The 15,642-nt window shown below is 40.7% G+C and overlaps 2 protein-coding genes across 3 annotated transcripts in view; one reads left to right on the top strand and one right to left on the bottom strand.

Moving 5' to 3' along the window:
- Positions 1 to 3,477, top strand: part of PAICS (phosphoribosylaminoimidazole carboxylase; phosphoribosylaminoimidazolesuccinocarboxamide synthase) — a 26,473-nt gene extending 22,996 nt beyond the window's left edge. Inside the window, exons 8-10 of one of the 2 annotated variants that reach the window (XM_015426328.1) lie at positions 1 to 78; positions 280 to 438; positions 2,728 to 3,477. The exon at positions 1 to 78 is cut by the window's left edge and continues 121 nt beyond it. In XM_015426328.1, coding sequence (XP_015281814.1) covers positions 1 to 78; positions 280 to 438; positions 2,728 to 2,894 — 404 coding nt within the window. In that variant the 3' untranslated portion in view covers positions 2,895 to 3,477. The remainder of the gene's footprint in view (positions 79 to 279; positions 439 to 2,727) is intronic. The other variant, XM_015426329.1, reaches the window with a different exon arrangement.
- A 1,986-nt stretch (positions 3,478 to 5,463) lies between these two features.
- The window catches only part of LONRF1 (LON peptidase N-terminal domain and ring finger 1), a 19,034-nt gene continuing 8,855 nt past the window's right edge, over positions 5,464 to 15,642 (bottom strand). The window contains exons 6-13 of the mRNA XM_015426321.1: positions 14,570 to 14,810; positions 14,090 to 14,186; positions 12,715 to 12,829; positions 12,186 to 12,307; positions 9,658 to 9,816; positions 9,407 to 9,569; positions 8,375 to 8,527; positions 5,464 to 6,663 (exon numbers count right to left, since the gene is read on the bottom strand). Coding sequence (XP_015281807.1) covers positions 6,505 to 6,663; positions 8,375 to 8,527; positions 9,407 to 9,569; positions 9,658 to 9,816; positions 12,186 to 12,307; positions 12,715 to 12,829; positions 14,090 to 14,186; positions 14,570 to 14,810 — 1,209 coding nt within the window. The 3' untranslated portion in view covers positions 5,464 to 6,504. The remainder of the gene's footprint in view (positions 6,664 to 8,374; positions 8,528 to 9,406; positions 9,570 to 9,657; positions 9,817 to 12,185; positions 12,308 to 12,714; positions 12,830 to 14,089; positions 14,187 to 14,569; positions 14,811 to 15,642) is intronic.

The following is a 15,642-nucleotide window of genomic DNA, read 5'->3' as shown; positions in this document are numbered from 1 at the left end:
GCATTCCTTGTGAATGCAGAGTGACTTCTGCCCATAAAGGGCCAGATGAGACACTGAGAATCAAAGCTGAATATGAAGGTAAATAACCGGAAGGTATTGTCTAAAATCTAGTCCTGCAATGTATAAAGCCATCGGTTAAAGAAATGCAGAATATCCTCCTACATACTTTAAAGCCACTCTTTCAAAGTATTGAATGGGGGAAAAGAATCCATATATAATTTTTTGAGTTTTCTTCATCAGCATAATACGACATGGAAACTAGTGTGTGTTTATTATTAGGTGACGGTGTTCCTACAGTATTTGTAGCAGTGGCTGGTAGAAGCAATGGATTGGGGCCTGTGATGTCTGGCAACACTGCATATCCAGTTGTCAACTGTCCCCCACTCTCAGCAGAGTGGGGTGCTCAGGATGTGTGGTCATCTCTAAGGCTCCCCAGTGGTAAGTCGGCTTTTTTTTCTTTTTGAACACCATAGAGCAAATTATTGCCTCAAATCAAAGTCACATAGCCACAAACCTCCATTTTAAGGAGCAGTTAACTCTCTGGCTGTGGTGGCAATACAGTCCATTCAAAACTGGGGGACTTGTGAGAGAGCAAAGACATTTGGGATAGAACTTGGCATCTAAATGCCAGTGGGGGGCTTTAAAACGGGAACATGTCCTAAGAGGCTGAACATTCAGGAGTGACTGTTTTTATCTTCCTCTCCTGCAAACTCAGGATAAGTCTGGGTATTCTAAAATGTGATATTTTAAAAAGGGGAGAGTAAAAAACAGCTATACCAGTTGCAGAGAGACTGTAAGAGTTCTGGCTACCTGAACGGTTACCTGATGCTGCCAAAAACTGTAAGATATCTGCTGCTGCAGGTACGAAGCATCCTGGAATACAAAAACTGAGCTTTTCAGGACCTCTGATCTTCATCGGCTTCTGTCAGGTGCTGCATGCACCTGCCCTCAATTTAAACTAAAACAATGTATTTAACTTTATATTAGACTGAGTGATCCTGCACTGATCTCTAGTGGCTGGAAATTTTCTCAACCCAATTTTAAACCTTTGGCATGATTCTTTAACCTTCATTCCCAGTTGTACTCCGGGGTCCCCCCCCCTTTATAGAAATATTTATACCCTACTTTCCCCTCATGGTGGCTTGACATTCCAGGATTAAACATATAAAGCCTCATGTGGCCTGGGACCAACGTATGTAAGGGTCTGCCTCTCCCCATATGTGCCCCGGAGAGCATTGCGCTCTGTGGTTAGCCATCTATTGGTTGCCCTGGGCTGGAAAGATGCTCGTCTAGCCTCAACCAGGACCAGGGCTTTCTCGGCCCTGGCCCCGGACTGGTGGAACGTGCTCTCGACCGAGATCGGCCTTGCGGGACCTGTTACAGTTTCATAGGGCCTGCAAAACGGAGCTGTTCCCCCAGGTCTTTGGTTGAGGCAGCGGGCATCTACCAGCTGGCCTCCCTGTTGCTGTATGCTGCGATTAATGAAGCCTTTATGGCTCGGCTCCAGCCCACTCATTCCCGGCTGCAGGAACTGAAAATTGAAATCCGCTACACTGCCCCCTTTTAACTGGTTTTACTGTATTAATTTAATGTTTGATATCTATTTAATTTTAAGATTTATTGGAATTTATTGTTGTGACCTGCCCTGAGCACACTTGCAAAAAGCGATATAGTTTGAAATAATAAATACAAATATGCTAAAGTCCCATTTTATTCCCCTTTCCAAGAAAGCACCTGCACCTTAAAGCCCTCTCAAATAAAATAGCCTTACAATACCTCCCAAAGTTTTCCCGAAAATAAGACCTACCCCAAAAATAAGCCCTAGCAGAATTTCTATGCATTTGTGGTATAAGCCGTAGTGTGTCTTCTTGAGGAAAAAAAAAAAACAAAGACAGTGTCTTATTTTCGGGGAAACACGGTACACGCCAGGTAGGAGCCACTATAGGAATGGAACGGAGTCTGCATAAATGGCAAGTGAAGCAGGGGGACAAGAATATGGCGTGGGGGGGGCAGTGGGCCAACACAAGTGTTGTGTGTGTGATCAAAGCTGTTAAGAAATAGAAAGAAAATGGCTAGGGGACCAGGGTTAAGAGGCTGAGGTAAAATAATGTGGGGGAACAGCAGTGCAAGCATGTCTTTTTTTCCCCTTCCTGCCTCTACCCACAGTTCAGCGAGGGTTGGCGAAGCCACTACACGGGGCAGGGGGTGAGCTGAGCAGCCGGCGCTACCACCACACCAAAAGGCTTTGTGTTTTTTCAAATGGTGACTGTGAAGAGGGCCCGTGGATTGGCATTACGTTTTATGCCACTTACAGCCCAGCCCAGCGACATCAGTGCTCCCTGTAAGCTGAGCTAGTGTAAGCTAGCTCAGTTTTTTAGACTCTGGCTCACACATTTTTGTCTTAGCTCAGGAAAGATGGCTCCAGAGCAAACTAATTTATGCAGTAGCCAAATTGCTCACTCACGACTTTAAAGCCAGTAGCTCACAAAGTAGCATTTTTGCTCATAAGACTCCACAGCTTAGAGGGAGCATTAGTCAGATCTGGCCTTCATAACAAATGAGTCTGACATCTCTGAACTAGAAGCAACCTTTGTCTTTCTCCCTCCTTGCTATGGTTTTATGCACTGTATTCCAGATAGTCGTTGCCTTTAGAAAATTCACCAGGTTCACCAATGGTGCTGCTGCTAAAGTCACAGAAAGGGCTTAACTCTCTCTGTCTCTAAACAGGTCTTGGCTGTTCTACAGTTCTTTCACCTGAAGGTGCCGGACAGTTTGCTGCACAGATTTTGGGGCTGAATAACCACTTTGTCTGGGCCAAGCTTCGAGCAAGCATGTTGAATGTGTGGATCTCCCTAAAGCAGGCTGACAAGAAGATGAGAGAATGTACCTCCTAAATAGCTTTTTATTTTCATACAATCTCTGTACTGGCCACCTGATGCTTTTATGCCATTGTATTCAAACAATTCACTTAAGTTCTTCCTATACTCATCAGAACAGTCTGCAGATTCCACCTTTGCTGTAACAAAAGATGACCAATTTTTGGCTTTCTATAAACTATAGTGAAACTTACCACTTTTTGTTATCCATTTAGAAGAATTCTTACTGATCAGTGTTGGTCAGGCATACTATGTAGAACAAGTTATTTGTATCAACTATTCTAGTTTACTGTTAATTCTAAGGCTTTTATATAAAGGCTAGCAATACAACAAAGCAATAGATAGGCAACTAAGAGTTTGTTCTAAAATACAGCCTGGTGTGATAAAATCTTAACAGTATTCATAAACAGCAGCCCTATGCCGATTTAGATGCTGACAAGAATGTTTGTCTGTGGGTCTTGTAACAGCCAACGATTTGAAGCAGTATCTTAAAGGTTATTAGACTGGTTTCAAGAACTGGAATCATTATAGCTACTGGGAATGGGGACAAGACAACTTTAAACTGTTCCAATAAAAGACCTTTCATTACTGATTTTTTATCTTTAGTGATATAAATGATGCAAGAAACCCCCATCATCACATCTACTTGTAATTCTGCTTCCTGTTACTTGCAGAAATTTGGACTTAACATAATAACATAAGAGATGCCAATGTTGGATCAGGCCAAAGGCCCATCCAGTCCAACACTCTGTATCACACAGTGGCCAGAAATACCAGTGCCATCAGCGGGGCCAGGACATTAGAAGCCCTCCCACTGTTGACCCCCCCCAAGCACCAAGAAGACAGAGCTTCACTTGCCCCAGAGTCCCTATCTATACCTTGTGGCTAATAGCCACTGATGGACCTCTGCTCCATATGCTTATCTAATTCCCTTTTGAAGCCGTCCATGCTTGTAGCCGCCACCACTTCCTGTGGCAGAGAATTCCATGTGTTAATCACTCTGGGTGACGAAGTACTTCATTTTATCCGTTCTAACCCGACCGCTCAGCAATTTCATGGAGTGCCCACGAGTTCTTGTATTGTGAGAAAGGGAGAAAAGTACCTCTTTCTCAGCCTGCTCTTTCCCATGTATAATCTTGTAAACCTCAATCATGTCACCCCTCAGTTGTCGTTTCTCCAAGCTAAAGAGCCGTAAGCGCTTCAATGTTTCCTCGTTGCCCTTTTCTGCACTTTTTCCAAAGCTATAATATCCTTTTTAAGGTGAGGTGACCAGAACTGCACACAGTATTCCAAATGAGGTCACACCATTGATTTATATAGGGGTACTATGATACTGGCTGATGTGCTGTCAATACCCTTCCTAATAATCCCCATCATAGCATTGGCCTTCTTTATTGCAGTCACACACTGTCTCGACACTTTCAGTGAGTTATCTACTACAACTCCAAGATCCCTCTCTTGATCAGTCTCTGCCAGTTCAGACCCCATCAACGTGTATATTTAGGATTTTTGGCTCCAATGTGCATCACCTTGCACTTGGCCACATTGAACCCCATTTGCCATGTTGACACCTACTCGCCCATCCTTGAGATCCCTTTGGAGTGCCTCATAATCCTCACTGGTTTTCACCACCCTGAACAACTTCGTATCATCCGCAAATTTAGCCACTTCACTGCTTACTCCCAACTCCAAATCATTAATGAACAAGTTAAAAAGCAGTGGACCAAGTACTGATCCCTGCGGTCCCCCACTGCTTACCACCCTCCACTTGTTTCAGATGCACAACAGCTAGCTCTCACACTTGTTAAGGGGCCAGTGGTGTTAGGACCATTTCACAAGAAAAATGGAGACAGCATGTTTTCATGTGGTCACTTCCAAAAAGTAATTCCATTCATGACTGTGCCTACAGAAGTATTCCCATAGTGAAAGGGTAAATAATGTGGTCTGAAAATTTCAATGCTGTTGTTTGTTCTGGACTACTAAATCAATGTTCCCAGCTTTCATGGGAAGTTGTAATTACACCACAAAAATAGAAAACGTTCTTCTGTTCCATTGGTTTCTTACCAACCTTTCCATTTTACTTCACACAGAATTCAGAAACATGGGCCTCCTATGGCAATTCATATGTATGACTATACTCTGGTTTAGGGGTCCCAGAAGTAGCTTGTACATCAGTTAGAGAACCCAGGGAAAGACCTCATAACCCAACTTTCCCATGAGGACCCAAAAACCACTTACATTGTTTTCAGAACCCCTTGAGGTTGAGGTAGAGAGTATGACTAAATCAAGATCACAAAGAAAGCTCAGAATGGGGATTTGAACCTGGGTATCCCAGATTATAACCACACTGGCTCATACTTATTCCTATTGCTTTAGACTTTTTAAAAGCTTTTTACTGTGCTTCTTAACTGGTGGCTGGGAACACCTACTTTAGGTAACAAGAATTATTAACATGTTAAAAAAATATGGTTTAAGTTTATTGAAAATTAAATATTAGCAAAAGCAAGATTTTAAGGAAATATTTCACGAAATGATTCACATACAAGACACTCACACATTGAAAATTCAAGAAGTACCTATTGGCAAGCAGAATGCCAACATTTTACACTGTAGTATGATAACATTGCTTTTATTCTACTGCTCCACTCAGCCTTCTTTCAACTTAAGCTTGAGGAAGGCTTTTAAACTTTACTGAGCCGAGTGGTAGGATACAGGCCAGTGATATGAATAAGGCATGGAAGATAGTCTTACTAGAAACCCTCAATACTGGCAAAAACCTGGAAATCTTCAGTAGTTTCTAATAAACATTCACATCAATTGTCTGTAAGAGTATGGTGAGTGAGAGCTGATCGTGGTACTATCTAGAAGAAAGAGACTATTTGCAAGTCTGATAACTTGTGTCTAGGCAGTGTACACAAAACTAGAGTTAGGAATCGTTAATACAGTTCCTAGTACACTAAGCTATAGCTGTTATGCACTTGTGTTCAAAAGGTCAGCCACCTGGAGAAAAAGAAAACATCCTGGTGCTACTTTGTGTCCAACCCCAGTCCTTCTCAGAATGCAAAATAATGTGTTCAGCGTTTCAAGATGCATCTTAAGTGAAGTGTTTCAGTTTTTATAATGGCTCCAAATTCCTACAATCTTTTAATATTGTGAAGTCTGCAATATTAATGTGTACCATTTATAGTTAAGACACTCAAAAATAAGTTTCCCATAGCAACATTCAAAACTACATTAAGTACTTGTGCAAATAGCAACAGCACGTTGCACCTGAGGCAAATTCCAAATTGCAAGTTTCTGAACATATCCCTAATGTTGTAAACTTGGACTAAGGTTGAAATCCAGCACTTTCCACCACTTGCAAGAAGTCAGCAGAAAAATTCAAATCAAAGATACATTCTCACTTGTATATAGTGCAAATACAGTAGAACTTATCCACATCTTTTGTTACTGGATTGATTTGGTGCGCAATTTTTGTGGTATCCTTTGAGCTGACTGGATCCATGTGAAGAACTAATTGTTTCAGGAAAATAAGCAATTGTGATAGTTCTCAACCCAGCATTAAATGTGCAAATGCTGCAAACACTCCAGCTGCAAGAACAGGGAGCATTTCCAGAAGATCAAGAATTCATTTGGACTGGTCTCTAGAGAAATATGTCAATATATCTTGAATTTTTATCAGTCGTTCTTCCAAAGATGTCATAGAGAACACCGAGAGCTGATATCTACGGTCCACAGGGAGGACAGCTAGAAGCCACCAACACCAAGCAGGTCCATTAGCCGTTTCCTAGGAATAAGGAACCGCATTATTACATTTGTAATGTAGCACAAAAGATTATAACAAGATATGTAAGTTAGTGGTGCTAAAAATGGGTCTTCCAAATCTATATACACTCTTTTCTTGTGTCCCTAACACTCATTTCTAGAACATCTAGATAAGAGTTTAAAATTTTTTCTTTGTAATGATGATTTGGTTTTATGGTTGCATGACCTGAGGCCTCAAGTGCAGAAATGCAGGCCATGGAATCCAGGGCTAGTTAAGCTACAGAGTAGCTGCTTCGCAGCAACTCCCCCCAATAGTGAGTTTACAGTATCTATTTTGGCCCTGACAGGGAAGGTTGCTTGATGCCCTGGCACAACATGCAAGTATCTGTTCTTACATATACTGTAGACACAAACCATATTTTCAGTATGTTTAAATATGTGTAATTTTGCCAACAGTTAAGATGCTATAATGCTTTTAATAATAAATTAAATGGCTCAGTGTTTAATCCTCTAAAATTTAACTTGGTATCCAAATATGCTGTTAGTAATATTACAACTGTATAAAACTTTCTGTCCAAATAATACACTCTTGTTTACTACAGCATTTGTTTCCTAAACTCAACTTTTATTTATTCCCCTTTAAGAGTCATGTGGTAAGGTAGCACCAGGTGCAGCAGAATGCAACTCTCAGGTAATGGGTGTACTCACAAATTTGCTTGTAGAAAATTAAGGCACATGCTGTTAAATTTCACAAATATGTAAGTAGCACAATGTATATGCAACTGACAAATGATTAAAATAAGTTTAGGTTTAATAGCATAAGGATTATATGTATTTCTATCTCCCCCCCGATTTCTGTCATACCGCCACCCCCATACCACACGATGTTCTAATTCTAAAATGCACTCCCTTAGTGTATGGCTGATGGCACTGCTCCTCAGCATATATCGCCACCAATCAGAAGGCAAAGCCCGGGTCCCGCCCACACCACAACTGCTGCGACAACCTGGTCTTTTGCATATGGAAGCTGATTGGACTTCACTCCATTCCACACCTCAAACTCCCCCCCCCCGCAAGGCAGTTGGAATGTCAGTTGCATATGGAATCTGCTGTATTCTGGTGGTGTGCAGGTCCCAGGTTCATGTTTTAAAAGCAGACTGACACTGTTTGCCCAAAGCCAGAGCACTCTCCCAGAGCCTCTTTCTAGATCCCGTTGTATTTATTTCCACAACGGGCCTTATTTCTAGTATACAGATAAATACTATCAACCAGAAGTGACAGTTGATGTGTATCATAGGATAGCCCAAAGAAAGTCATCTACAGCCTTGACCACAATGAGTAGAAAGGGAACATGACAGGGCATGAATTGGTGCTGGCAATTCCTGAGCTGTTTTCCAACTCCACCACCAAAAACGGAAAACAGAGAATTTCCAAAGGGTGCCAAGTAACATCATTCAAGTATTTAAAAAACCATCTTCTGCAAATGAGATCCTCATAGATTCCTGATTTCATTGCTCCAGAAGATGGCTTCTCTAAATGTGTTAATATTCCTGAAGTGCCAATAACCTATCTAACCCCAGATTGAGGTTTGCCCCTTTTTTTTGGCACTGCCTTTTTGCCTATTACCACTGTGACATCATCTGTTGTACTCTTTACAGATTAGCTTAACTAGTAAGGAAACAAATTAGTTTGATAGAAGCTGCTTGGTAGCTATATATATATTTGCTCAGTACCTGTATATTTGATTCCCTCTCTGGCATTGGACCAAAATGCTGAAGTATTTGGGTATGGAATTTGTTTCTTAAGCTTTGGAACCAGTTGCAAGCCTGGATGTATACAAAATCATGAAGCTCTCCAAGTTTCTTCATCTCACTTTCATCTTTAATCTAGGTATGAAGAAAATAAAGGGTAAACTGAAATGCACCAAGGTCTTTATGCAGGCTTATTTTATACAGAACAGTAGATCCAATATAAATTATCTAGAAAGAGAAGGAAAAATAAATGCAGCAACTATTCACCATCACAATACTACCATGAGCAAGGTGGTCTGTAAAGAAGTTACACACACCTACATTGCTTGTACATAGAATTGCACTTAAAGCAACGCTGTCAAGGAAGAAGCTCTTTCATGAGAAGCAGCTCAGTTGACTGAGTCAGAGCTCCTACCAAAGGTTGAATATTATACAAAATAAAGGTGTTTAACATATATTTTTTTAAAAAACCTTAAGAGCATTTGTGCCTGAAATGGTGGACACCCCCCTTTTATTCTCGTGTCTAGACTAGTAAACTGCCACTTTAATTCACTGTAGAAATATGCTAAGCATACGTAAACAGACAGCTGTGTGCTCTCTTCTGGCTTTATGACTGCAAAAGACAACTGGAGTTGCATGTTCAACCAACTGAGCTATATGTGCAACCTAGTTTCTCCACAGCTGGGGTGGGGCCACAAGAAGAGAAAACAAAACGCAGATCAACTGACCTGCTTGTGTCCCATCTACTCCCAATTAAGCAAATCAAAGCATTTGTTCTATCGATAAAATATGACCTATTGTCACCTACTGTAAAATTCCTTCCCACCTCCCAAACTTTCACTTAAAATTAACAGAAGAACCTTAAATCAAGAATCAGTGAAATCTGTATCTGCGGTTTCTATTTAGCATATTTACCTATTCCTATTGCTTGCCAAAGGCAAGGGCTGCAAAAGCCATGATGCCCTGTGTGAGATGAATGCTTATGACAAAAAAGAATGAGGTATAAATGAATACCTTTGTATCTTCCAAATACTCAATGTCTGCAGTGCAATACCCATCCTTCATCCCTCTTTGCAGAACTCTGAATCTCCTTAATCCAACTGTATCAACGATAGACCGTCCATCTGGCAGATAGTCAACATTTCTAATGTACAACATGCAACCATAATCTGCAAAACTAGAATAAGGGACAGAATCAGTACTCATGCTAGAAAGTTTTTTTCACAAAAGTTTAAGCATCTTTACACTGTGGAACATATACATACCCCTTTTGTGGGTCACTGATACACATCCCAAATTGTTTTGTCCCCGTTTCTATACTCCTTCGAATCATTAGTCTATATCTTGGCTCAAACACATGAAGAGGACAAGGCACAGTAGGGTAGGCCATAGTGCAAACAAAAATTGGAACATTACTGGTCAAACTGGAAACAAAAATACAACAGAATTTAAGTCTTGCAGTACTTTGATCTACTTTCTTCCAATACTTTTACTTTACAATAGTAGGCAAGGTTTCATATGTGCACTCCTTCATATTAATGTTTTACAATAATTCAAAGCATCTAGCCAACTATTTTTTTTAAAAAAAAATCACTGAAATTAGTAGCAGTCCTTCAAGTTCCTTAAGTGGAGACAAACATACATGCTTAATCCTGAGTTCCTTATAAACATACTGTCATGAGCAACAACCTCTCCTGGCAAGCAGATGATTAGCAGCATTTGAAGATAACAGCACTGATCACATGTTTGAGATGAAGAGAAAGGGGGCTAGTCATTTTCCAACTCAAGTGATGAGCATTTTCAGACATGAAAATGCTGACCACTGACGCCAGTGTCCATGCACTCCCTGTTTTATTTGTCTTTCAAACTGTCCAAAATGGTATGTGGATACTTGACTCTAAAAAACTTGTTTTTCGTATTCAAAATAAAATGTACTACTCAAAAGCTTCACACTGAAGAGTTACAAGAATGAAAATGAAGTGAAGATCCTACAAGTACACGTTCATGAGCCATGGTAGAAGAATGGTTGGTGTGCTGGACTTAGTCGTGCATGTGATGGCGTCAGACTTGTGACTACACATGCAGGTCTGGCCAACCACATATAAAATCACATGTACAAATAGGAGATGGGGAAATCATTTAAAAGAGCAAGAGATGTGATGTGCAAACACGGAGTGCTGAATTTTCCCCCCAAAACACAAACTCAAAAAGGTCTCCCAGTTTATCATGGAGTCAGTCTTAATGCTGTGCTGTTCTGCCAGACAGGCTTCAATACAAGAAATGAACCTACAGAACATTCAGGATCTTTATAAAACATGCCCAGTTCAGATTGGGTCTGCAGTATGACTGGGGCAGCCTTCCCCCACTGTGCTGTTTTCCAGATCAAAAATGATCCCAGAAGGGCACAATTTGCTTCCTTCTCCCATGTAACTGTTATATTTATTAGTATCATAAATACCGTTTTCCCGAAAATAAGACCTACCCAAAAAATAAACCCTAGCAGGATTTCTATGCATTTGTGGTATAAGCCCTAGTGTGTCTTCTTGAGAAAAAATAAATATAAGACAGTGTCTTATTTTCGGGGAAACACGGTATGTGCAATTCTTCAGCAGTCTAGAATGGGGCAATTTTAGACTAAAGGAAAAAGCTCCTCCTGTAGATAGTCTGAGTCCAGGCTTTCAGATTCTATGGGAAGGGATTTTTTGGTGTAAGTGTGCAGACTCTAATCTGGGAGAACCAGGTTTGATTCCCCATGCCTCCACTTACAGCTGCTGGATGACCTCGGGCAAGCCATAGTTCTGTCAGAGCTGTCCTTGAAAGGGCAGTTCTTGAAAGAGCTCTCTCAGCCCCACCTACCTCACAGGGTGTCTGTTGTGGGGAGAAGGGAAAGAAGTCTGTAAGCCACTCTGAGACTATGAGTGAAGTATAAATCCAATCTCTTCTGGTTTCCAGTTTCAGCCTTGTTTAGCAACAGGCAGGCTGTCCTTTTGCACTCCAGCAGAATGACAAAACTTTTTTTTAAAGCAGCCTGTTTTTTCCTACACCCTCTAATCTTGGAGTGGGGGGCACTTTGTTCCACCTCCCAGCATTGGAGAGGTCTGTCTCAGCTGGTTCCCCTAAGGCCTAGGTTCTCCCCATACTAGCTGCGGAAGGAGAAAGCAGCCCAGAAGGAATGAGAGCCCTAATTCCAGGAAGAACTTCCCCCTAGTAATCTAAGACTGCTCCAACCTTGGACCACTGAGAATGGAAATTCATGGTAAGCAAACAAATCTCCCTTTCTACAACGAGGCAAAGAGCACTGCCCTTTGGCTATTTTTTACTGGAAAACCAGTGCGGGGGGGTGGGGTGGGGGGGGTTTAAAAGTCCTCACCACTTACACCATGGTCCCAGTCTGAACCAAACTCCCACCCACTTATTGAGCTATTGTGTAGTTAGGCCTTTGAAAAAACAGCCTCATACTGCCACCTAGCTATGCAGCTCATGATATCCTTGAACTAGGCACTCACTTCTAAATCCTTTTGAGGACTGCTGTGAGGACAAATACCACCTTAGCTTATTACAGGAAGAGTGGAAACAAGTCAAGAAAAAGTGAGGTGGGGAACCTAAGCCTCATTTGAATCTTGCAAGTTAGTCAGTGCACCCCATCCAATTTAACACCATCTTAGAATGCTGTTCTTTTTTGCCAAGAGGTACAGTAATAGGAGAAAAGAGCATCTAATCAGCACAGACTAGATGTTGGGGAACTTGGAGAACCAAAGCTCTTTTGGAAACACAGTTTGGAGCAAGACCTCACCTTGAATGTTCAGCTGTTTCTTCATCATGAATCCTTTTTCTCTCAGCTAACTCAGCAGGCAAATACTTTTTCATTAGCACTTGCAGCAAGTGGGTGATACTGTATTTCCTACTTGCCAGATACTGAAGAAAAAACAAAAACCTTAAGCCATTTTTACTATAAAATGCTACTGTTCCAAAACAGTTGTCAGCTCATTTCCATCTCAAAACAGGTAATTTAGAAGTTTTAACTTAAAGCTCAGAGTTTCCTGACAAATTTATGACATTTTAGTTAGCCTTGGTAAAAAGTGTTATGCTACTGTGCTTGCATTTATCCTAAAGGACTAAGATCGCTTTCAGTTTCACAGAATGTGTCACAACTACCAAGGAAGTAAGTGTAAGAACAGGAGGGCACTCCCCCCACTCCAAAATTCTGTTCTGAGACTTTTTCAAGTTTGTGTTAAAATTTAAACAGGGTCAACACTGCAAAATGTCAAACATGAATCAACAAATACTTGTATTCAACACTGGTTACGTCTATGAAAAGTTACCTCTTTCAAGCTCTCTTTGCAGAGGGGACACTGAGGAGCATAGTCTAAACAACGCTCTAAACAGTTCTTACAGAAAGTATGGCCACAGGGAGTTGTCACAGGATGAAAGAGAAGTCTGAAATAAAATGTCAAGAAATTAGTCACTGTCAATCAGAATTACGATTCAAATTAAAAGAAAAGCTGACAAAAAAAAAACCCCTCAACAAAACATCCATAAGTTGTTTTCTAACATTTTTCTTCTTCTATAAGCCTCACACAATCATAACAATTTCCAAAGAATAGTTAGGTTTGCATAAAGCACTGCATTCTACCCTTTAGTTGCATTCTGGTTCTTTACTTGATGTGCCATTACATTCAACCACTGCATCAAGACATCGTTTGACTAGACTTGCCTCAATCTTCTCCTTTTCCCTTCTTCCCTAGCTTCTGCAACTTTGAAACAGATCTGAAAGAGTGCGGGTTGGCAGCTGTAGATCACAAGTCACAACAGCTGTTTTAGGCACTTTAATCATAGCACTTCTCAGGTTGGTACTGTACATGATTACTGCCAATTCGTGTTAAAGTGAAAAATTTAGGAATGTACTAAACTTGTTTTAAACAGCCAGATTTAAACTGCAATTAAAACAGCTTCATTTTAATTTAGGCCGCTAATGGCAGGGGGTGAGGTGTTGAAATCTGCACACCAATGGGAGCAGTTATGTGCAATTCTACTTCTAACCCTGGGGTTCCCCCACTTATTGAAGCTAAACCACAGAAAAGGATCAAAAGATCTGACACTGTGACTCATGCAAGGTATTGCTAGAATTACCATGGTTGCCTGTTTAGAAGAGGTGCTTCTTTGATATTTTTATTACATACATCTTAAGAGCAATAGAAGAGCAAGTAGAAAGGCACAGCAGCATTCCATACCAGAGGAGCCCTTTACTATGTTCTTGGCCTGAATACATGAAACACTTCCATATCAGCAGCACCAAAAATACAGTGGTGCTATGGATACTAATTCTGCATTCAGAATCACAGGCACACATCCCCACCAATGATAGCAGTAGCAGGTTTTCTGTCTTACTTCTTATGGAATGATTTCCATTTAAAATAAAAATCTTATTACCCAGTCACACTGGGCAGTTTCAGAGCGGTGATTCTCAGGCAACGATCTCTAGACAACTTACATCAAGCATATCACATCCACACACAAACATATGTCAAGTCAGTTAAATACAATAGATCCAAAATGCTTTAAGGCGCCAATTCAATTTTCCAACTCAAAGCTTCGCAGAAAACATACACCTCCCATCAGTGAGAACAATCTTCATGCGGAAAGTATAAAAAACACAATGCTCAAGATAAATATTGATAAAGAAATCTCTCATACTACCTCATACAAAGTGAACACTCAAAGTCTGACGTATCAATCAATTCCTTTGGAACTGCTCCACAGTTGAATGGAAAGTCAGTGTCCCTTTCTGTAGTTTCTAAGAACAAAACAAAAGTATTATAAAAGCAAAACAGGAAATAGAACAGGTCAGAGAACAACAATATGCATGCGTGTGTGTTAAGTACCATCAAATCATTTCTGACTTATGGTGATCCTGTGAATTAAAAGACAGGTCTTGCAAACTGAGGGCCCTGGCTTCCTTGATTGAATTAATCCATCTCATGTTGGGTTTTCCTCTTTTTCTGCTGCCTTCTATTTTTCCTAACATCATTGCCTTTTCCAATGAGTCTTCTCTTCTCATAATGTGACCAAAGCATGACAGTCTCAGTTTTGACACTTTAGCTTCAATGGGAGAGTTCAAGCTTGACTGATCTAGAAATCACGTATATGACTAAATCACGTATATGACTAAATATTTACCTCCTTGTTTTTTATGTTTATTTCTTCTGTCTTCACAAACAGTAAAATCTTGTTCTGAAAGGGACAACTTCCTTTTTAAGTAAAGACCTCTCTGCTGGACAGAAAGCAGAGGTTCAGAAGAAACCCTTTTTAATCCATCTTCTTTGGCCATTTTTTCTGTTGAGATAAGAGATCGGGTAGACTCTGCATGAGGCAGGTTTCCTCCAACAGGTTCTGATGTAACTTGATGTACTTCTAAATCCTACCAAAAGACGATGATGGGAAAAATTGATTACGTAAGCAAATTTCATTTTAAAAAATGGCAACAAAACGTCCCAACAGCAACATCTGATTGTTTTAGGCAGACCATACTTGTTATTCTGGAGAGTCAAACACCTGCATATTAAGGGCTACGTTGAAAATATACCACAGAGGATGGGAGCTGCAAGGACTCAGCAGTGGGTAGCAGCCAGGAAATTTCCCCCTTTTAAGTTCTTAGGAACTTAAGCAGGTCAGTTTCCCCTTCCTCTACTCTGACATTCAGCTGGTCTCAAAATTATGTCCCTCTTTTTTTAAAAAAAACCACAATTTATTAGGATACATTTAGACATCTTAACATATACTTAAAGTCAACAACAAAAAAAAAATATGTCCCTCTTGAGTGGCAAGAAGTATGCTCAATCATGAAAACGTTTTAGGTGTCGTCCCCCCATTTACACATTAATATTTTTCTGTTTACATGAACAAGAAACGAAGTGGCTGTGAGTTATCCTGTTTCATTGGTCTGCTGATATGCATTCTACCATTAAGTCTGCAGTTTGGGAGAGAGATAAAGTACTCCATCAGGTTGTATGTTATTAATATTATGACTGCATAAACCTATCTATATAGCTAATTCCGAAGTCGCCCCCTGGTGTGCAGATACTTATTTCCGCACATCAGGGGGACCTGGAGAGGAGGGAGAGTTTTGTGCATACGTGGGGCGGTCCCCAGGTGTGCACAAAAATCAGAAACCCTGTAAAAAATATCGGGGGGATGTTTAAATCCCCCCGAAACTGACAGAGCGTCCCCTGCGCATGCGCAGGGAACGCTCT

This window comes from Gekko japonicus, unplaced genomic scaffold, assembly GCF_001447785.1.
Source record: "Gekko japonicus isolate JY-2015 unplaced genomic scaffold, Gekko_japonicus_V1.1 scaffold622, whole genome shotgun sequence".
Classification (NCBI taxonomy): domain Eukaryota; kingdom Metazoa; phylum Chordata; class Lepidosauria; order Squamata; family Gekkonidae; genus Gekko; species Gekko japonicus.
Note: the sequence above shows the minus strand (reverse complement) of the source record. Positions and strands in the feature narration are given on the sequence as shown.